Consider the following 23,247-nt stretch of genomic DNA (forward strand, 5'->3'; position numbering starts at 1 on the left):
GATACTAAGTAAGTTTTCTTATCTTTCTGGGATAATTTGAGTGCAGACCTAACTAGAGTCAGGGGAAAGAGACCACCTTACCAGCTAGACAAATCTATCACCATTATTGGGCTAAACAACTTAGCCTGCTTGTTTGAGTGATGGCAGTTAAATGACACCATTTTCATATGTGTAGAAGAGCTCAGTAGTGCAGATGACCTCTAAATGTCTCTTCTACACCAATGACTCTGATCATCATGGGGGGAGGAGGAGAGCCTGTATAGCTCTGCATTCAGAGGCTTGAGAACTCCGTCCACACTCATGCACCTATGCACACCCACCTGTACACAAACACACAGACAGAGTATGGGTGACTCTGCCATTAATGACAGAGCATGTCCTGATCCCACGGGAATCTGCGATGCCTGGGATTAAGACTGGGCATATGAACTGGCTCTGACGTGCTTTGCCACTGGATAAACTGTCTTTGCTGATTGGAATCAATCGAGGTGATTGTGAAGATGCACAGCAAGTAATTGGGAATCTCCTGCTTGTTACTGACTGGTTTCTGTACCAAATGGATTGACATGCTGTAGCTGCTGCCTTCCTGGTACAGTGGCAAGGCACGGATTTGGAGTCAGAAGACTCAGGTGTAATTCCCATTCCTACCACCTCCTTCCCTTGTGATCTTGGGCAAGTCACCCCCTCTAGGTCTCAGTTTTCACTTTAAATGACCTCCAAGGTCCTTCCTATGATTCTTCCCCCACATTGCTTTTTCTTTGTTGCCTCCCAGCTTTTGCTGGCACCCAAGAAATCCGTCAATGGGTCTAAGTAGAGCTTAAGATGAAGAAGAGAGAAACTACTCTAATTCTTTCTAGCAGCCTTAATTAGACCCATGGAGGGGTAGAGCCATAATGATCCCTAGAGATCATCTCACCCCTAGAGGTGAGAAAACTATTGCCCAAGAAGAAAAAGTGATTTGCCTAAGGCCCTACAGTGAGTTAGTGGCAACTCTGAGACTTGAACTGTTCTTCCCATTCATATGGAAGATCTCTTGCTCCATAACATGCTGCCCTTCCCCAAAGTGGAGGAAAAATTCCGGTTCGTCCCCTTTTCCACTTCCATCCCTCTACCTAGTAAATTCTTTATTAAGACACATGATTCATAATTTGAGGAGAGGCCAGACTAGAAGACCTCAAAGGTCCCTTCCAGATCTTACATACTTGGCACATCAATTCATGTCTTTGAGACTTCATTTTTTCATCAGTTTTTGAGCAAAGTGTGCCACAGTAGAAACAGCTTGTTGCTATTCAATTATTTGAGTTGTGTTTGACTATTTGAGGTCTTCTTGGCAAAGATATTGGAGGTATCCTTCTCCAGCTCAATTTTCAAGTGAGGAAACAGAGGCAAACAAGGTTAACTAACTTGCCCAGGGTCACACAGCTAGTGTCTGAGGCCAGATTTGAACTCAGGTTTTCCTGACTCCAGGTCCAGGGCTCTATCCACTGCATCACCTAGCCATCCCAAAGAAAGAGCATTGAATTCAAAAGGCTTGGGTTAAAACCCTATCTAACAATAATAATGATAATAGCTAGCATTTGTATCACCTCTACCACGTGCCAGGCACACTATGTATTTTATACATATGACCTCATTTGATCCTCATGACAATCCTAGGAGGTGGAAATTATTATTATCCCCATTTTACAGTTGAGGAAACTGATTTCTACTATTTGTGTGACCTTGAGAACATCATTTAAACTCACTATGCCTCAGTTTCCTCATCTGTAAAATTGAGAGGTTGGACCAGATGGCATCTAAGATTCCCTTCAACTCTAAATCTATAATTCCACCATCTTTACACAGGAATGTTGTAAGAAAAATGCTTGGTTGACCTTAAAGTACCCTAGAAATGAGAGTTCTTTTCTTTTTTCCAAGGGATGTGGGGTAGAGAAGGTTGCTGCATCATAGCCATCTTCAAACACATGGAATGTTACATAACAGTGAGATTCCAATTAGTTCTACTTAGCTCTAAAGGACAGAGCTGAGAGCAGTGGATGGAAGAAATAGTTTGAGGCACAGTGTAAGGAAAACATTTCCTTCTAATTAGAGCTGCCCCAGAATAGAAAGGGATGCCTTTTGGAGGCAGTGGATTCCCTTCACTGGAGAGCTTCAAATGGAGGCAGAATGATCAGCCTATCAGTGATGTTATAGAGGAGTTTGCTATACATGGTGGGGGATTTCAGTTGTTACTAGCAGAACCTCAGGTCTGAGTTTCTACAATTCTGTAACCAGAAGGGAAAGCAAGTTGGAGAAACTTGATCCTGGAGCAGATGTCTCTCCATCCTTCCCACCCCAAATAGCCCTAGTAAGGAGTTACTGTTATATCTGAAACTCTCAAACATGCCTAAGATTGACTTGGGTCCAAGTCTCAGACAATTGTTATGTCAGAAATTCAGCCTCAGCTGTCTTAAGAGGCTTCATAATCACAGCCTCACCTGTACCAGGAGGCTGACACTCCCTGCCCCCCCAACCAGGGAAGTATCGAGCATGTAGAGGGAGAAAAAGTGGAGGTGACACCCATCTCCTCTTGTTGTCTTCCTACTGATTAGAATACTAGGAGAGACATGTAGGCACATATCTACGACAGGGAAATCTCCCCAGGATCCCAAACAATGCAGCCACATTCTCCCTGAGCTCCAGAGGCTTACCTGGGTCTAAGTCTCTCTTCGTAATCGGATCTGCCAAAAGGTTCCACAATTGGATCATAGATTTAGAACTAGAAGAGACCTTAACCAATTAACTAATCCAAAGCCCTCTTCTCCTAGATGAGTGAACCGAAGCCCACAGAGGTTAAGTGATATCACATATTCACATAATTGACTGAGGTCCCATATTCAAGCAATAAGCATTTATTAAGCACCCACTGTGTGCTAGTCACTGTGCCCACTTACACAGGTAGAAAAAAGCAAAGCCAGGATTCAAATCCAGCCCTTTTTCCACTCTACCATGTTGTTGACAGCAGGTACCATTCTCCTTCCTATAATCTCCCGTTGCACACAGCCCCTTCATGCCAGTAATGATGCTACTTACGGCAATCTCCACCATCACCAGTAGCCATAATGCTACTGGCTGTAACCCCACCCCTGGCCATGGTTTTTATGGGGACCAGGATGTTGAGAAGGCTCAAACCCATACCATATAAAAATTGGTTGAGAATTTTGCTTTGAGAAAGGAAGTCTTAGTGGGGAGTGGTAGTGGGGAAGACATAATATTTGTCTTCAAGTATTTGGGGGGCAGAGAGATTAGCTTTATATTGTGAAATATTTGACTATCCCATGTATTATTTTTTCTTGATCTTTGTAACGATTCTTTGAGGGAGGCAGAGTGGTGTTATTATCTCCATTTTATACATGGGCAAAGGCTTGGAAATACAAATAAGAAAGCACGACAGACCCTGCCCACTAAAATATAAGTTCCATAAGAATAGGAACTGTTCCATTATTTGGGTTTTTTTTAAATATCTGTCCCCAGCACCAAGCACAGTGCCTGACAAATAATAGGCAGTTAAATGTTTAATCATTGATTGGTTACTATCAAGAAGCCCGCAGTCTAATAGAAGGAAACAACATATATTAGAGGTTCAGCTGCAGGTCAGATAGAAAGGCCCAGTGGTTTTTAGGCAGATGGTAGGTAATACATCATCTTTAGTGCCATTTCCAGCGCTAAAAACCAAATCTGTTTCTGATGTTGAGACATTAGATAATGCCAAGGACTTGGGTGGCAATAACTTTCTTTTTCAGTGGCTGCTGAGGAGGCAGGGGCTGTTAGAAATATTTGAAAAGCACTTGGCACAGTGCCTGGCACACTCTAGGTGCTTAATAAATGCTTCTTCCCTCCCCTGCAGAGGGAGTATCCAGGACACAGGGTTTGTTCCCCTGGGTGATGGTATCAGGGGCCAAGCCAGAATCAGGGACAATGGCCCCTGGGCGAGGAGTGCCTCCATTTCTATGGCTCTTAGTGACAGGGTTCTGTGCTGCCTTTACCCTGACTTAAGGGGAGATGGTGGTCAAGGTGATGATGGTGGTTTGGCCTTCTTGGCATATGCTACCTCTTTGGGATACATTGCTGCTTCTGAGAGGTTAAATAGGTTTATAGGTTCATATTATTTATATCATGAAGGGACCTGAGAGAATGTCTAATCTACCATCCTTATTCGATAGCTGAAGAAACTAAAGCTTGGAGGGGTAAATTGCCAAAGGTTATTGTAAAACTTGGAGATGGGATTTAAACCTCCTCTGTCTGGCACCAGACCAAATGCTCTTTCCTTTACATCCTGATGGATCTGCTAGGCTAGTAGTAAAGAATAACAGGAAGGCAGTTAAGCTACCGGTTAGGTGAGGTAGGAAAGAAAACTGAGTCAAAGCAGCCTCCATCTTCCCTTTAGGGTTTTCCCAAGGAAAATAGAGAGGGCTTAAATTTTCTGGAGAATGCAATGTGATTCACTGAACCAGCCTCCAGGTGGCTCAAAGGAACCCCTTAAGAGGCATCTAGCCCTACATTTATACCTTAGAGTTTCATAAGAATTCTGCAGGTGTCCACACATCTCAAATGATTTCCTTGAATATTTACTGCAAAGTCTTATAAACTTTGTACTAATGATAGGATTGGGATAAAGACTAGATCTGTTATTTTGCTGATGTGGGGAATTTCCAGGTATTTAAATGGCATTAACTATGTGTCAGGTAAAGGGCTAAGTGCTTTACAAATATTATCTCATTTAAACCTCACAACAACTCTAAAGGTAGGTGGTGCTGTTGTTATTTCCATTTTACAGTTGAGGAAACTGAGGCAGACAGAGGTGAGGTGATTGCCTAGTAATTGTCTGGGCTTGGATTTGAACTCAGATCTTGCTGCCTAGCTGATTAGCTGCTAGCTGGTAGAATCTCCCTTCACCAATGCAGTTCATCACCTTGTCTGAAATGTATTTGTTAAGTCATTTTTTCAGTCTGTGTGACTCTCTCTATGACACCATTTGGGGTTTTCTTGGCAGAGATTCTAGAGTGGTTTGCCATTTCCTTCTTCAGCTTCTTTTACAGATAAGGAAACTGAGGCAAACAGGGTTAAGTGCCTTGCCCAGGGTCATATAGCTAGTAAGTGTCTGAGGCCAGATTTGAACTCAGGAAGGGGATTCCTCCTGATTCCAAGCCCAGTGTGTCACCTAGCTGCCCCCTGAAATTTACAGTGTTAGATGATTGCCTAGAGAGCACTGAGTTGTTAAATGACTTATCTGAGGTCAAACAACTGGTATGTGTCAGAGGCAAGACTCGAACCCAGGTCCTTCTAGCTTCTAGACAAGCTCACTCTCCACCTTAGCCAGACTGAGATTTGTATCTCAGTTCTAGGTATTTGTCCAAACACTTTGCATGATAGAAAGCTCCTATGAGCCTCACAGCAGCCTTGTGACTTTAATGGTAAGCTCCTTGAGGGCAGGTACTTCTGCACTCTAGTCTTTGTATTCCCAACACTACATACAGTAGGTGTTTGATAATGCTTGTTGAGTTGAAGAAAAACATTATCATCTCCATTTTATAGATAAGGAAACTGAGGCTCACAAAAACTACATAACTTGCCCATGGTCCCATAGCTAGAAGATGTCAGAGGCAGAATTGGAATCCAGGTCCTTCTGACTCTAAGTTGAACACTTTATCCACTGCATCAAGCCTGTCTCTCTTTGTAGTGGAGCTAACCATTTTCTTCCTATTTAAACTTCACCAGAATTGTAGAAACAGCTGATCACTGTCTTCCTAATCATCGGCTCCCCAAGACTTGAAGATCATATTTTTTTAAACCACCATGTTTTCCCTACTCTGTTTTTTCTCTCGAGGTTCTCTTTGGAACCTTCTCATTATCTTGGCTACTCTTCACTGCCCTCTTGCCATACGTTTTGTTTTGTTTTGTTTTGTTTTCCCAAAGCGCACATTTCCGATCTGACTAGAACTCTCTGACCCAAGGTTCTGACCAACATCAAACGCAATGAATTTGGGGTAATCTGCGGGCGGAGAAGATGGCTGGCTACCCCATCACCCAACACCCCAACGAGCTAGAGGCTCAGCACATGACACAGGGGTCAGCAGTGACTGCTCTGCTTTGCCTGCCCCGCCTGGGAGGCTCACCTGGGACCTGAGCAAAAGCCCAGCTTCACCCCCTTTCTAAATAGGAATTTTCTGGCTGGCCATAGGCACTGGGAGTTAATATTTCCATCACTGTACTTAGGAATTAATTTCGAGAGAACTTAATCACCACCTCTCTCCTTGTCTCTCACCCCTTTCCCTTCTCCCTTCCTCTCCCTTCTAATTTTCCACTTGGCTGGGGATTCTCCTGCAGTGAAAGTTCAGACTTAGGGGAGGGCCAGGGGAGCTGCTTCATTAGAGAGGATAATCTCATTGGAACCACTGACTTGAATAATAACACCTTTAGTAGGGCCCAGGAGCCTGGTTTCCTAGAGGTTTTTAAGCACCTTGGACTATGGGGCTAGGAAGAGCTGAGAGGCAGGGGAGGCAGAGCAAGGCGAAGGAGGGAAAGAGAATCACAGTGAGTAGCAAGTCTAAGTAGTGTTGCCTCTGTGTCTAGGGCCCCGAAGGGGTCTTTTCTCTGGTGCCTGCTCTCTCAATTACTATTAGCTAGTGTGATTGGGATATACATGTGTAGATTTGATATTATTTCGGCAAGCTTTTTGGAGTCTCTCTGAGCCTTGGTTCCCCTGCCTAGAAAATGGGTAGATTAATCTCCTCCCTTGCCCCCACCTGGGCTCCCACAGTGGAGGAAATTACTTTAGGGAAGCAGCTGGAGCACCTTGAGAAAAAAAATGACTTTTTAAAAATGCCTCAAAATCATAAATTGACCCTTTCCATGTTCCCTAGCTCTCACTCAAAGGATTCAGAACTAATTTTCCTTGCTAAGCCCATGTGTTTAGTATCTTGACAGACCCCTTAAGATATCAGAAAGGATCCATTCTTCCCGCTTCATTACCACATCACACTTAAGGTCAATTGTCTGTACTTTCTCAACACTTCTGGCCTCCCCTTTTATAGGCTCCTGAGAGAGAGTGGAAATGTCAAAAGACGCCTGGAACTGACCTTAAACCTGATATTCTTCTACTTGGGTAACTTGCTTCCCTGCACCTCTCATGGACTCCTAATAAGGAATCAGAAAGGCTATTCATAGACACTGCTAACGCCTCTCTTCCTCCCCCTGTCCTTTCCTTTTCTCTCTGTCTCTGAGGTTTACCGCCTCTCTGGACAAAAGGAAGAGAAAAGTTCTTCCCTACCTCCCCTCTCTAGCCTGGGTGGAAAGTTAGGCTTTGTTCTGGGTTCTGACTTGGAATTGAGGAAAGTAGGGAATTGACCAATGCTTGAGGCTGTAGATTAGCATGAATGGCTGGCTGGATGCGTGGATGGATGGATGAAAGAGCATTTATTAAGTGTTTACTATGTGCAGAGTACTGTGTTAAATGCTGGGGATATACATAGAAAGTCAAGACAGTCCCTGCTCTCAAAGAGCTCCCACTCCAACAGAGGGAAAGTAAAGCATGTAGGAGAATTGAGCTACAAGTTGGCTGGCAGGTTCCTTAGGTCCTTCAGATACAGAAGCCAAGCATATAGTAATGAAACTTTTGTAATGTCATTTCCATTAATAAAACTGTATCTATTTCTGTTGTTGAACCACTTGAAAGGACAGAGGACCCTAATGGTAACAGGAACTTCCAAGGGGAGCTCAGAGGGTTCTTGGGTAGTTTATTTTGTGGAGAAGAAGCTGGACTAAGTAAAGTTCCCCCTCCCCAAATTCCCTTAGAGACCATTGGACTAGTAAAGAATAGGATAGCACTAGGGACCTACTAAGAGAATACTCGTGAACCTCCTGAGGGAGAAAATAAGAGGCTACCAGTGGTTCCTCTCTTTTGATCTTGATGCTCATTTCACCATTTGGGATGATGTTAGGTCTAGGAGTAGCTCCATTTTCCCTCTTCACGATTTAATCAGAGACACTTTGCAGGCCAGTTTATTGCACTTGGAAATGGGAACTTCAAAGTTGGGGAGTCAGTGAATAATTTAAAGCCATACCGGCTCTCCTGGGCTCACTGTTAATGGGCATAATAACACTATTAATAGCGACGTCAGCTGCAGACACCCTGGAAAAGTCCATAATATTAGTTTAATGGCTAAAGGTAATGGAGTTCTCTGTACAGGAGCTGGCCTGTTAAATTAACTCCACAGACTTTTAGGCAGTCAGTGTTGCCTCTATCAATCTGCTAGACAACGTACTTGAGGTGTCAGTGTCAAGATCCAACCTTTCATCTTCTGGACAGGAAGGCCTAGGAGAGGCTTTGGTGTAACCTGGAAGACTCCTCCTTCAAAAAGCCACCGTGATCCTCAAAAGACTACAAAACAGTGTTTTGGAGGAAAAGTAATTGGAACGATTTAGGCCGGGAAAGAGAAGATATAAAAGCAGGTTTTGCAAGCAGGAAGGGCTAATATATGTAGGTCAGAGCAGAGGAAAATGGACTGCAGTTGCAACAAGGGGATTTGCCGCCAACGTTCCAATCAAGAAACTTCAGGAGGATTGTTTTTCCTCTTCATTGTCCTTCATTCTACACATCCAGTTTACTGCTAAGTGTTCGTGCCCCGGCCTTCACATCATATCCTGAATATGCCTATTTTCTTCTATCCTCTTCATGTCAGTCTTAGTATTGAATTCTCCAGGCTCTCTACTTCTCCGTAAACCTCCACATTGAGGCCAGAGCTGCCTCCAATAGGCCGCGTAGCCTGTCTCCCAGCTATTTGAAATGGAGAACTCCTGAACCACTGCAGATTAGGGCTGAAATCTTCACCATCTATTTCAAAGCCCTTCCCAGTTTGCTGTGGGCTCCAAAGTGGCACAGTGAAAAATATATAAAATCAATACTGAATTTGCAGTCAGAAGACCTGTTTTCAAATTTTAGTCCTGTCAATACCTGTGTGACCTTAGGCAAGTCACTTAACATTACTTAGCCTCAGTTTCTCCATCAATAAAATAAGAGGCTTGTATTGGTTGAGCTCTACAAGCCTTTACAATTTTAAATCTTGTAATCACGGTCAAGACCTCATCCTGTCATTTCTGTCCTTCCAGGAAGATGCACTCATTCAATTATCCCACCAAAGATACTGGAACATAATTCTAATGTGAAACATTCCCCCAGACCAACCTTGAAAGCACCTCTCCTCACAAACTTACTAGGCTCTCTGATACCTCTTCTTAAAAAGCTTCCCCCCATTAATTAAAAGAGAGTAGATGATTCCTCCCAATCCCTTTCCCTGTACTTGTACAGCTCCAAAGCCTCCTCTCATCATGCATTACTGTGCTGCTTATCTTGCTGAGGATGAGTTGTGTCTGACTTTTTGTGAGCCCATTTGGGGTTTTCTTGGTGAGGATACTGGAGTGGTTTGCCATTTCCTTCTCCAGATCATTTTACCATTGAGGAAACTAAGGCAAACAGGGTTAAGTGACTTAGGCAGGATCATACAGCCACTAAGTGTCTGAAGACAAATTTGAACTCAGGAAGATGAGTCTTTCTGACTCCAAACCTGGCACTCTAACCATTGTGCCACTTACCTGCCCTATGCTGCTTATACCTAATGAAAATATGACAGAATCCTACTTTAAATAGATTTGTATGGGTGTGACAGAATAAGAAAATGGGGAAAAAATGCTAGACAGAGTCAGGAGACCTAAATTTTACTCCTGGCTCTGTTCTTTCCTATTAATATGATTACTATATTAATATATGAGCTTGAGCAAGAGTTTCTCTGTAAGGTGGGTAAAATAATACACTATCTGCATCAAAAGACTGTTGTACGGTTGTAACAAGTATGTGGAAAAGGCTTCATCAACAAAAATAACACTATTTTAATGTAAGCTAATATTACCTTTTTTTATATACTGAGATCAAACCACCTCCCCTAAAATCCAGTAAATCCCTAGTCATATTAGCCTAATATAATGCAGACTCTAAAATGGTGAGAGCCTTGTTTACAGCACCAACATAACAAACAGCTCCCCCATGTATTATTTATTCATTTGTGCAATGCTCATTCATTCTTCTGTGGAGCCTTAATATGACTTCATCACTGTTATCCGTCTCAGAGAGTTGGGTCATCATCTGTTTAACTTGCCTTGGACAATACCTTGTACGCTACCACATGCAGATGGGCATCAGACACGTACTTTAGAGAGCGTTATAATTATATTATAAACACTATATAGATTTTCATTTATCTTTGTCCTTCAACAGTCCCCGCTTGTCATACCCTCTGTGAAGCCCCAATCTACCAAGAAATTTGGACTCCTTTCCTCCTGTCATATTGAGTTACATGCTGCTTTGTGTCTCTCCCCAGATGTACCAGGAAGGAACGGTGTGAGAGATCCAGGGAGCCTCGCAGGTTTGCCTCTGAGATGAAGCAATGCGTCCGTCTGACAGTGCATCCTAACAACATCTCTGTCTCGCAGTACAATGTACTGGTAAGGAAGGGCCAAGGAACTTGGAGGAGGAAATCTGGAGAGTTTTTCTCAAAATATTGGTCTTCAAAGAGAAATTTAGGCATAGGGTAGCTCCAAAAAACTTAACTCTAAATATGGCCCCCAAGCAACAAGACTTGCTCTTAGCCAGACTTATCTTACCTAATGTGCTGAACAAAGCTTCACAAACAGAGAGCTTTTTAAAAACCTTTGTGAATCAACTAAATGAATGAATGTTGAATAGAAGCAGCATTATCTAGAGCGTGGTCTAGAGTCTTCAGGGGGCCAGTGAAGGAAAACTAAAGAATGAGTGCCCATAGTACAACATGGGAACCACTAAAATTCTCATTAAAGGTAGGACAGTGGTCTCCTCCTCAAGGGATGCAGTACATAGGAGATGGAGGAGAAGGTGGTGGTGGTTCAATAGGGATGGAGAAGGAATGACTATAAATGGCGGGCAGTAGTACCTCCCCCCCTTCTTTGTTCATTTTTCCTGAGGATTGGGCTTCTTACTGGGGCTCCAATTCCCAAGGGTTAAGTTCTGTTCCATAGATTTTAGGTTCTTAACACAGTTCTCTCTCTTACTCTGTCCCTTTTTGCCCTACTCCCCTTTCTATATTCCTTGTTGTTTTTTTCCCTCTGTGAGTTTGATTGCATATTCTTTCTTCCCTTTATCTCCTTTCCTTTTTCTCTTCTCTTTCCCTCCTTTCATCCATTTTAATTTTTATCTCCTCTTTTCCTCCTGCCTGTTTTCTACTTTCATTTTCTCCTTCTTCTATTCTCATTTCTCTACCTGTTTTCTATTTTCTTTCCCACTTTTTACTTTTTACCTCTCCTCTCTTTTCCATTTTCCTGTTCTTTCTTCTTATCTTTCCCTATACCTTCTGATTTCACAGTTGGTCTTGGAGACCTATAATGTCCCAGAACTGTCAGCTGGTGTCAATTGTACCTTTGAGGACCTATCTGAGATGGACGGCCAAGTGATGGGCAACAAGGTCCAGTGCTATTCCCCTGCAGCTAAGGAAGTACCTCAGATCATCACTGAGAATGGTGAGTGACCTCTAACATGCCTTCCATCTATATGCACTACCCCTTCTCAGCAAGGGCTGGCAGCAGAAACCGGGGCACTTCTCTTTTCCCAAGCTGGGGGAAAATGGGAGCCAGTAAAGAGAGCCTGAGGGGATGGGTGTGGTAAGAGAGAGAATAAGGTGTCTTTCCATCACTCTATAAACCTGAGCCTGGGAACCTCCTTACCTTTGGCCCCTCTTTTGTAGTCAAAACCAGGGCTTGTGGCTGAGTGAGGACCCTCACACTCAGGAGAGTTATGAGAGGAAAGGAATCAGGGAAACTAGTCTAGGATATAGCTTGGAGTGGATATAGGGAAACGCAAAATCAGGACCTGGAAAAATCATGGCAAATGGCAGCCTGAGTATGGGGTTTAAGATTTTGGGGTTTGGTACTGGTGTCAGCCTCCTCTGCCTTCTCTCTGCACCACTGGGCAGCTGCTCCCAGGGATACCCCTTACACAGTGTCCCTTATAGAACTATGCCAGGGACCAGGAAGGAGGTGAAGAAAGGATTAGAAAGAGCATCTCTCAAAGCTAGCAATGGACAAAACTGACCTGGGCAAATTAATTCCATGTTGTCCCTCCCATTTAGGCTTGTCAAGTTTCCTTTATGCTGATTGATTAATGAGGCTTTTTGGGAAGGAGGAGAATCTGGGGTTGAGGAGGAGGGCCCAGGGGTCATCTCTATGAATTAAACATGGGTTCTAATTCTGGCAATGGCACCAGCTGATAATTTTCTATGATTCCTGTTCCAGACAGAATCCTTAGTCCAGGGACATTAGGAGGGATGGTGGGAAAGGATCTATAGTTATAGATATCTTGTGTGTATATATGCGTATGAATTCAAGCATGGGTAAAAACAAAAAACAACTTTTTGCTTTCTTATAGTAGAGCACACCCACTAGAGTTCTATTCTGATGCCTCATCATGAGCCAGGGTTCTCAAAGGCTATGGCTGCAAAACATACCATGGTCTGTGCATTGTGGTATAGTGAAAAGATCATTAGCTCTCTAGTCGTAGGACCTGGGTTCAAATTCCATTAATGATGCTTACTAGCTATGTGACCTTGGGCAAGTCTCTTAACCTCCCTGGGCCTCATCTTCCTCATCTGTCAGATGAGGATGGGGAAAGAGTGGGCTGCACAGTCTCTGAGGTCCCCTCCAGATTTAGATCTCTATTTCAAGACCAAAAGTCTTATGATCACAAATTTCGGGGGATTTTTGAGGAAAGCTTTGAGTATGGGGAAGCCAGATGGCATCACAGTGCACAGAGCACCAGGCCTGGAATCACGAAGACTCCTCTTCCTGTGTTCAAATCTGGCCTCAGACACATACTAGCTATGTGACCCTGGGCAAGTACTTAACCCTGTTTGCCTCAGTTTCCTCATCTGTAAAATGAGCTGGAGAAGGAAATGGCAAACCATATTCCTATATCTCTACCAAGAAAACCCCAGAAGGGGTCACGAAGAGTCAGACATGACTAAAAATGACTAAACAAAAAAAAAATTGAGTATGAGATCAGGGATGGATTCACTATCTGTCATCTGAGCCCCTGCCTACCTAAGTTAGATAAGGCCATTGGGTAATGATGGAATTTTTGTTTGTTTGTTTATTTGTTTGTTTTGGGTAAAATATATATTTCCCCCCTTCATGTCTTGGCACTATAGATATATGTATAGGTTACCTTTTCACTATTCCCCTACCTAACAAAATTGCAAAGTGATGAGTACTTCAGAAATGAAATGTTTGACATCAATACAACAACTTTAGTTTGGTTATTTTTTTTTAATTTATGTTTTTGTTTTTTGTCAGAGCTACTCTCAAAGGTCATGCATTCTTAGGTTACAGAGTAGGGGTTCTTACCTTCTTTTGTGAGATGGACTTTCCCCCCACTTTGGAAATCTGGTGAAGCCTATGGACCCCTTCTCAAAGTAATGTTTTTTTAAATAATTGATGGAAATGCTAAATTTCAGCTAGGAATTAATGAAAATAAAGATGTATTTTCCCCCTCCAATTCATAACCCCCCTGAAATCTGTCTATGAACCGTCACCCTTGTTATGGAGAAAGTAGTGAAAGCATTGACCATACTGACAAAACCACCTTGACATATTAGGGTATTTTGAAGTTTCTCATGGCAACTGTGAGATTGCATACCTTAATCCATTTGGATCAAGTCCGTGTCTAAATGAATTAGAAGTATCCCCATGTCCCTGTGTGGAGAAATGTGTGATCTCTTTTGTAGATCTGTGGTCACTGTGTATATGTCTATAATGCTATGATGTGCATATAAATATATTTGTGTGTGTTATTGTGTTTCTTTGTACACATATGGGGGCAAACCAGCTTCTAGGTCATCTAGAATCTAAGAAAACGATTAAATAAAAACAGAAATAGAGTTTTGAAGCTGTCCTTGGGAAGGTTATTATCCACAGAATGGATGAAAGAACCTGAGTTGTATAAGTGGCCCCCAAATGGTTTGACTTTTATAGGGTTTATTCCTTGAGAGCTCATCGAGACCCCACCTCTATCACTAAAAGTGGACTCGAGCTTCAGAATATGCCTGTATTTCATGCCATGATTGGTGGAGAAGATTTAAAGGGCCCCAACCTTCCTGTCTTACTCCTGGCTGACTCTTCCTTTCCCAGGCGACCACCATATTGTCCAACTGCAGCTCAAGTCGAAGGAGACGGGCATGACCTTTGCCAGCACCAGTTTTGTCTTCTATAACTGCAGCGTCCACAATTCGTAAGTTACTCTCCAACACTTCCCACCCTACTTCATTTTCTTTTCCCTTTGGGGACAGGGGTTTGGTGAGAGAGGGATGGGAGAGAGGAGGAAGGAGGGAGAGCCATGCACAAAGATCCATCTCTGGTTGGGGGAGTAGGTAGGAGTGGTGTTCCAAATCAGAGAGACCTCCTCTGGTACTTACTGAGTTAAGGGAAGTCCCCATCAACTGACTTCCACTAGCCCCTGTGCAGGACTATAGGAAGTGAGAAATAATTAGATGAGGATCTCTAAGCTACAGTATCGTAGGAAGTCAGAGCTTGGCTAGTATAATTCGCTCTACTTGCTTTCCAGAAGCAGACATAGGAGGCATCATAGTCAGTGGAAAGAGTACTGGATTTGGTGTCAGAGGCCATAGATTCAAATCTCTGCTCTACCAGTGACTGTGTGACCATGGGCAAGTCATTTAACCTCTATGGTGGGAAATTGATCTTCTGTAAGATGAGGGAGCTGGACTGGATGGCTCTGAAGGTCTCTTTCAGCTCCAAGTCTATTACCCTAAGAATCCAACTGTGATTAGATGATGGAGATAGTAAAGGGAACTTTCTATTCTTATAAACATCCCAAACAATAGCATTAGATATTATCCATTAGAAGCCAGAGAATGGAAGAAGCTTTCTTTTGGATTTAAAGTGTCCTACTAATACGCTTCTCCTTTTTTGTCTATGTTCAGGTGCCTGTCCTGTGTGGAGAGCCCCTATCGCTGCCACTGGTGCAAATACCGCCATGTCTGTACTCATGACCCACAGACCTGCTCCTTCCAGGAGGGTCGAGTGAAGCTTCCTGAGGTAGGGCACCTTCAGGCAGCATGATGAGTGGTGGGTGGCAGGGGAAGCATGAGACAAGCAAAACAAAATCATCAGGGCTTTGCCCCTCCCTGAGCATGAGTGGCCAATCAGTTCTGAGATGATGATGTCTCACGACCTGGTGCAGAAAAATCAAAAAGCAAGCACGTAGCATTCTGCCCCTAAACTTAATCTGGCTCTCCTCCAGTCTGGGGAGGTTCAATTACAGACAAATTCCACTCTAGCTTTGAACAAACCTGGTAGATTGAGTTCCACACCAGGTGAGCTACAAAATCACTCCAGAGAACTGTGTGCATTCTCTACAAAGTTTTGGGGGGAGGAAGGGAACATGTAGTATCGGAGTACAATTATCAAGGCTGTGGCTGTGTATGTAGTCCAACAAAGTTTATAATTTAATCCTCAGGCACCAGCAGGTGCATTGGGAATTGAAGAGAACAACAGCAGGCTGGCAGTTGCTGTCCCCATCACCATTCAACAGCCTCCCCATCTCCCTCCTCTAGGTTGCCATGAGACACTGGGGTTATAGTCAGAGGTGGCAGGAAGCAAGGAGTAGAGACAAGTGGTACAGGTACATGTCAGGCTTGTTCTGGATCTTCTCTCAGTGGTCCCAACAGGCCTGCGCTCACCTGGAGGGGACACTCAACCTCTCAGGATACATAGCAAGGAAGCTCCTGGAATGTCTACACTGGACCTGGCCCAGTCTGGACTGGAACTTTCATAAGATAAAAGTCAAGGCTAACTATTTTTAAGGGAGTGGGGAGTGAAACACTATCTCCCCATAATTTGTCCTTTTTGTTATTCATTGATTCATCTATCCATCAAGCATTTATTGAGTACCTGATGGCACTATACTAATCTCTGGAGATACAAAGATAAAAAATGACAGTCCCTGACCTCAAGGAGCTTATTGTTCTCTTTTAGAGGGAGCAGGGTGGAGATACATGAACACAGGGAAGTATATGGCCATCTTGGTGATGCTGACATCCTCAGCCTAGCCAAGGACAACCACACACTAGCAGGCAATGCGTACCGGTTTGGGGAAGAAATCTCCCAGCTTCCTGCTCCTCTTCTTCAGACAGCCCCCCCTCGCTGCTCCCCGACATGTTTTGCTCTGATCTTGGGGACTGGCAGAATGACTGACTTAGAGGGTAACCCCTCCTAACCTTTGGACTTGTGGCAGAAGAGCCACTGGAAGCAGAAGGAAGAACTTTGAATACCATGGAAGTGGCTGAGAGGGTGGACTTAGAGCCTCCAGCACTGGTGCCCTCATGCTGCAACTCCTCTGAAGCTGCCACAGTGATGATGCTTCTACCTCCCTAAGCTTTTAGGGCTTGGGGACAGGAATGGCTGGTTCTGCTGGTCTCAGAAGCAGGACAAAATTCCCCTGTGGTTAAATAGGGCAAAGGAGATGTCTGCCCTATACCAGCAGGCATCCACCTCTACTAGCATCCTTATCTCAAAAGGGCTGGTCAGGACAGTTCTACATTCCTACAATGCAAGGTAGAGAGTGGTGGGGCAAAGGAGAGCCAAACAATTGTCTTTAGGGAAAATCTGAGAAGGAAGAAAATATTTTCATCTGCTAGGAGTGGGAGAACGGTCAGGGAAAGCTCTCTGGAGGAGGTGGCATTTCAAAATAAAAATGAAGAGGGCATACACTATATGTATATGTGTACTTATATGTATATATATGTATATATATGTGTGTATATATATCACTGTGTGTATACACACACACACACACACACACACATATGAAGAGGGAGTACATTTCACATCTTCTCACACCTCACATATCCATGATAGTATTCCTCTGTCTGGAATCAGGGCTAAGAAATGTCCCTTCCTCGCCCCCCAACCCTTCTCCTCCTGCCTCCATTCTTGTGCTCATGCTGTTTCCTCTACCTGAAATGGCTCCCTCTCTACCTATCTGCTTATCATCCCCTTCCCCCTACAAAACACATCCTCCATCTCCATATATTGAAATCTCCTACTTCCTCAAGACACAGCTAGAAAGGCAGAAATGATCATTCACCTTTGAACTCCTAGGATGCTGGTTTTATCACTCTTTCAGCACATACACAATTTCAGTGCATACACAATTCAATTCTTGGTTTATCTTGTTTTCTCATCTTTTCTCTAGTTGTTAAATATGCGTGTGTGTGTGTGTGTGTGTGTGTGTGTGTGTGTGTGTCTAAAGGGACAGGGAAAATCTACAAATATGTGTGCATATTCATATATAGATGTATATACACATATATGTATATATAGTATATGCATATATTCCATATGATAAAGTATATATATGTGTGTGTATATACTTATATGTACACACATATATATGTGTGTATGTATATGTTCCATAAAGAAAGAGTATGTGTGTGTGTATATATATATATGTATATATGTATATGCACATACCTAGTCTGTGCATGTGTATGTATGTTCACATATACATGTACTAATAGACAAAAAACAAAGAGAGAAGGGAAAGAAGGAATGTGATAAAAGAGGAAAGAGAAACTGAAAGAGATGAAAGAAAAGAGATTTGAGAGTAGTGTAGCCATTTGTATGTCTCACTATTTCTTCCCATCATATCACATTTTTTAAAACCAGATTTCACAGAGACCTTTGATGGCTTTTCAATGCTAGTATTGAAAAATTCTCTACGTTGTTTTCTGCTTAGACCATATGTTCTTACAATGTAAGGACTAAAAGTGAGATAAAATCACATCAATGTATCACAGATTTAGAGCTGGAAGGGACCTTAAAGCTCCCATAGGTCAATTCCTTCATTTTATGGGAGAGGACACTAAGTCCAGGGGGTGAAATGACTTGACTGCAGTCACAAGGACTAAGTAGTAGAACAGAAATTTGAAACAGAGAACTAGGAGCCAGAGTTCTTCCTTTGAAACCACTTCAGAATGCTGTTTGCCAATGTAAATCAGTATTATTTATTTATTATAGTGGTCTATACCACTCAGAGCATCCGGTACGGATGATTAGGAAAAATATAAAAATAGCACACAGAAAACAAATCATTTTTTATTAATCCCAGCCAAATTCACCATAGGAGACGGTACGGTGATGCTCTAAAAACAGCCCTGCAGTCAGAGCCCATGAACAAAGTTAGATCCCCTTACTCTACTTGCCAGGTAGGATTCAGATTTTACTCTCCTGTCAAGGGGGTGTAGCCTAGCCCATCATCACAAAGACTGAGAGCACGGCACACCACTAGCCCTAGAAATGATCACCCTGTCCTGATACCAGAAGGAAAGGGTCCACTTGAGAGAGTGGAGGAGCCAGTGAGCATCCCTGAAAGTGAACTTGGGTGAAACATCTCCATACACACACACTCTCTCTCTCTCTCTCTCTCTCTCTCTCTCTCTCTCTCTCTCTCTCTCTCTCTCTCTCTCTCTCCCTCTCCCTCTCCCTCTCCTCTCCCTCTCCCTCTCCCTCTCCCTCTCCCTCTCCCTCTCCCTCTCCCTCTCCCTCTCCCTCTCCCTCTCCCTCTCCCTCTCCCTCTCCTCTCCCTCTCCCTCTCCCTCTCTCCTCTCCCTCTCCTCTCCTCTCCCTCTCCCTCTCCTCTCCTTCCCTCTCCCTCTCCCTCTCCCTCTCCCTCTCCCTCTCCTCTCCCTCTCCCTCTCCCTCTCCTCTCCCTCTCCCTCTCCTCTCCTCTCCTCTCTCTCTCTCTCCCTCTCCTCTCTCTCTCCTCTCTCTCTCTCTCTCTCTCTCTCTCTCTCTCCCTCCTCCCCCCCCCTCCCTCCCCAAGGGCATCTCTAAGAGCTTACTTTGGCCAGGCAGTGGTAACAACAAGAGGTTTGTGCCTTTGTCTCTGAGGCCTGAAAAGGCAGAGGAGTGATGCACACTCCAGTTATGAGCCCCATCAGGCTCTACCGAGACAATGAATTGGAGGGTCTAACGTTGAAGTTCATTCAAAGAAAATAGAGAATGTCAAGGGATGATTAGTGGTGCTCATTCATTCCACATCAAAGCAACATTTATCGAATACCTGTTAGGCATTAATAGGTGACAGTTATGTAGTCAAGCAGTATTGGCTGAGATCCTGTTAATAATGACTTGCATTCCTATGGCACTGTAGGACTCACTAACTGCTTACTTTACAGTGAAATGTCCAGGTAAATAGTGCAAATATTATTGTCCCTGTTTTACAGATGAGGGAACTGAGGCTCAGAGAGAAAGTGATTTGCCAAAAGTCACACAGTTAGAAAGGGGGGAAAGCTGGGATTTGAGCCCAGTTCTCCTAACTCTTAATTCCAGACCTCTTTTAATTACAGTAAGCTGTTTCTCTCTGTGTAAGACACCATGCTAAGAACCAAGGAAGACACAAAGATAGATGATGCAGTTCTTTGATGTAAAGCTTATTGTATATCAAAGGAGATAAAACACACATAAATAACTACAGGATACTATGTGGCAAGTACTGAAAGAGTGATAAAAACCAGCATCCTAGGAGTTCAAAGGTGAATGATCATTTCTGCCTTTCTAGCTGTGTCTTGAGGAAGTAGGAGATTTCAATATATGGAGATGGAGGATGTGTTTTGTAGGGGGGAAAGGGATGATAAGCAGATAGGTAGAGAGGGAGCCATTTCAGGTAGAGGAAACAGCATGAGCACAAGAATGGAGGCAGGGAAAGGCAAGCCTTCTTAAGAGAATGGCAATTGGTCCAGTTTGTTTTTGGGACACAACACCCTGAACCCTTGTTTCCCTTTGCAGCTAGATCTGTGGAAGCCAGATTACAGTGGGAAATGGACCATTTTGCTGCCTGCTTTCTAGGTAGTTATTCTGAAGATCCTGGGGGTTAGAGAAGGGAAGAGAGAGGTCTGTTATGGAAATGAAAATTAGAAAAATCAGTTTTTAAGGTGTTCTCTTTTTTAAAATAAGGGAGGGAAGAAAGAGATTTCATTTCTTTTTAAAAACAGAGTATGTAGGAGTAAAGGGGAGAGTGGGAGTAAGTGGGAGGCCTGTAGAGAGTTAAGTATGAATTCATATATGTAAAAGCCTATTCTAAGATTTCAGTGGAGACAAAGTCAGAAAAAGATGAACTTAAACACTTCTAGGAAAACTTGGGTTGGATAGCACATTAGACTTCTTGGCTACTGGGTGGTAGATATTTCAGATGAGTGTGGTTAATGAGAGGTCACAGAATCTCTTCTAGTTCAGTGCCTCATATCTTTTGAGGATTACTTAGGTATGATATTCTGATAGGGACTGGAGAACAAGCTAATCGGCCTGAGAAAGGCCCTCTGGTCTTAAGACTCCAGGCGTGAATACTTGACTAAGCTTTGAGGTTGTTTAGTTCCCCAAAGAGAAAAACACATTAGTGAGAGCAGAGATAAAGAGACATTTGGAAACAGATCATAGTCTTAGAGAATCATATATTTAGCAGAAGGTATTGTACATAGAACAGACTATACAATAGCAAAATGGGGGGGGGGAGTAAATAGAGAGGATGAGAGAGAAGCAGTTGAGCTATCTACAGGATTTCAAAGACCCCCAAGCATTTAATTATCTCGAAAGAGATTTTCATCTTCCTGCTTTTGCTTCCTTGTTTTCTCCCCTTCTTCCCAGTTGTTAAATATGTGTGTATGTGTTTTAAAAAAGCAGGAGAAAGTAAATAAATACATATATGTATACATATATATGTCAACAAGCATTTATTAAGCACCTACTATGTTCCAGGTACTGTACTAAGTACATATGTGTACACACACACACACACACGCGTGCAACACATATACATATGTGTGTATGTGTGTCAAACATGTATTAAGCAACTACTATGTGCCAGGCACTGTGCTAAATGCACATGTATGTATATACACACTCACATATATTCATATATGTGTTTATATGCAATATGCATATGTGTATATTGTGTTCTAAAAAGCATAGGAAAGTAAATGTGTATGTATGTATACATGTATGTATGTGTGTGTATGTATATATATATATATGTATATATATATATGTATATATATGTATATATGTATATATATATACGTATATATATGTATATATATATATATATATACATACACATGTGAACAAACTTTAAATACCTGCTATGTGCCAGGCACTGTGCTAAGTGTATATGCGTGTGTGTATATATATGTATATGTATATATATATATATATATGTATATATGTATATGTATATATATATATATATACACACACACACACACATATATGTGTGTGTGTGTGTAATGTGCATGTATGAATACATATATGTATAGCCATGTGGGGAGAGAGACAGACAGACATTGCTACATATGTGTATGCACACCTTCTTTTTGGAGACTGGGGTGCATATACAACATGTACACATATAAGAATAACATAAAGGGAGCTGGGAGGTTTGCACCTGATGATTCTAAGATCAGAGGGGAGGAGAGAGAGAGAAGAGAGAAAAACCCACTCCTGCTTCTTAAGTGTTGGGCAAACACACCAAGGATTCCTCTGGAAAAGTGGTATCTTCAAAAGCTTAGAGAGAAAGGAGCGTGAAATCTGTGTCAGCCTTGGACAGGGAGAAGCTACTGGAAATTTTCTGCATCTTACAGAAGATTTACTGTTGGAAATACCCAAAAGGATATTGGGGTAGTGGAAGAAAGGAGAATGAAACCTAGACAAGAGAAAATGGTGTAGGAGAAGAGCCCACTGACTGACTTGGCCCTCTAATTCTTTCCAGTTGGTTTTGTGTTATGTTATTGTCAACCCCCACAGCTCTTGTTGTAGTAGGAGGTTCGAGAATACCTGGGAGTCATATCAATACCTTCCTTATCACTCCTGGCCTGGGTTAGCTTTGCTTCCTTTTCTTCTGGGATGTTGGTTTATTCCAGAGAATTAAAATTTTCTTGTGTTTTTCCTGGATTGAATTTGTATGTCGTGAGTCTACCTAGCTCATGTATTTCACATCAGGGTGCTTTGCTCCAGTTTTGCAAAACAGAAAAATAATTTGTTGTGTGTCTATCAGGCATAGTGGGGTGTCTGGGACACAGAACATATTTAACATTCTAGATGTAGAGTTGGAAGGGGTTTCCAGAGATCATTCAGTTCAACCCCCTTATTTATAGATCAGGCAATAAAGATCCAGAGAGATGAAATGACTTGCCCAAGGATTTGAACCCAGGTCCTTTACCTCAAGATCCAGTGTACCACTCTGTCCCTAGCTGAGCACCTCTGAGTAAATAATTCAACTTATTTCAGATCATTAAAATGATACTGTTCCCTACTCTACAAAAAGGTAATACTACTTGGTCTCCCTGCCCATGAAGGTTATTTTCAGTAAAATGCTTAAATGTTGAAGTGCTCTCCAAGGTGTCCCAAAAGTCATAGTGCATTCAAAGCTACACTTAAAGAAGCTAAACTTAAAATGCACGAAGACTTCAGGATAAATAGCTTAAAGTGCGTGCGTGCGTGCGTGTGTGTGTGTGTGTGTGTGTGTGTGTGTTTATTTATTTATTTCATTTACTTAAACATTCAATTTTTTAAAGTATTGAGTTCCAAATTCTTTTTCTCCCTTTAGCCCCTCCCCTTCCCATTCAGAAGGCAAGTAATATGATATCAGTTATACATGTGAAGTCATGCAATACATACCTCTATATTATCCCTGTTGCAAAAAAGGAAGAAAAATAAAGTAAGTAAAAAAGTATGCTTCAATCTGTACTCAGAGTTCATCAGTTTTCTCTCTGGAGGTAGATAGGATTTTTTTCATCATGAGTCCTTTGGAATTGTCTTGATCATAGTCTTTCATAGTAGTTCATAATTCTTTCATGGTTGATCATCTTTATGATATTGCTGTTACTGTGTACAATGCTTGCCTGGTTCAGTTCACTTTGTTTTGCATCAGTTCATATACGTCTTCCCATGTTTTGCTGAAACCATTCCCCTCATCATTTCTTATAGTACAATAGTATTCCATCACAATCATATACTACAACTTGTTTGGCCATTTCCCAATTGGTGAATATCCCCTCAATTTCCAATTCTTTACTTCCACAAAAAGAGCAGCTAAAATTATTTTGTACGTATAAATCC

The 23,247-nt window shown here is 42.5% G+C and overlaps 1 protein-coding gene across 1 annotated transcript in view; it reads left to right on the forward strand.

Moving 5' to 3' along the window:
• The window catches only part of PLXNA4 (plexin A4), a 677,812-nt gene that overhangs the window by 515,464 nt on the left and 139,101 nt on the right, over window positions 1-23,247 (forward strand). Inside the window, 4 exon segments of the mRNA XM_021002332.2 lie at window positions 10,413-10,536; window positions 11,430-11,583; window positions 14,245-14,344; window positions 15,057-15,171. Coding sequence (XP_020857991.1) covers window positions 10,413-10,536; window positions 11,430-11,583; window positions 14,245-14,344; window positions 15,057-15,171 — 493 coding nt within the window.

Source organism: Phascolarctos cinereus, unplaced genomic scaffold, assembly GCF_003287225.1.
Source record: "Phascolarctos cinereus isolate Bilbo 61053 unplaced genomic scaffold, phaCin_HiC Scaffold_1;HRSCAF=81, whole genome shotgun sequence".
Taxonomy (NCBI): Eukaryota; Metazoa; Chordata; class Mammalia; order Diprotodontia; family Phascolarctidae; genus Phascolarctos; species Phascolarctos cinereus.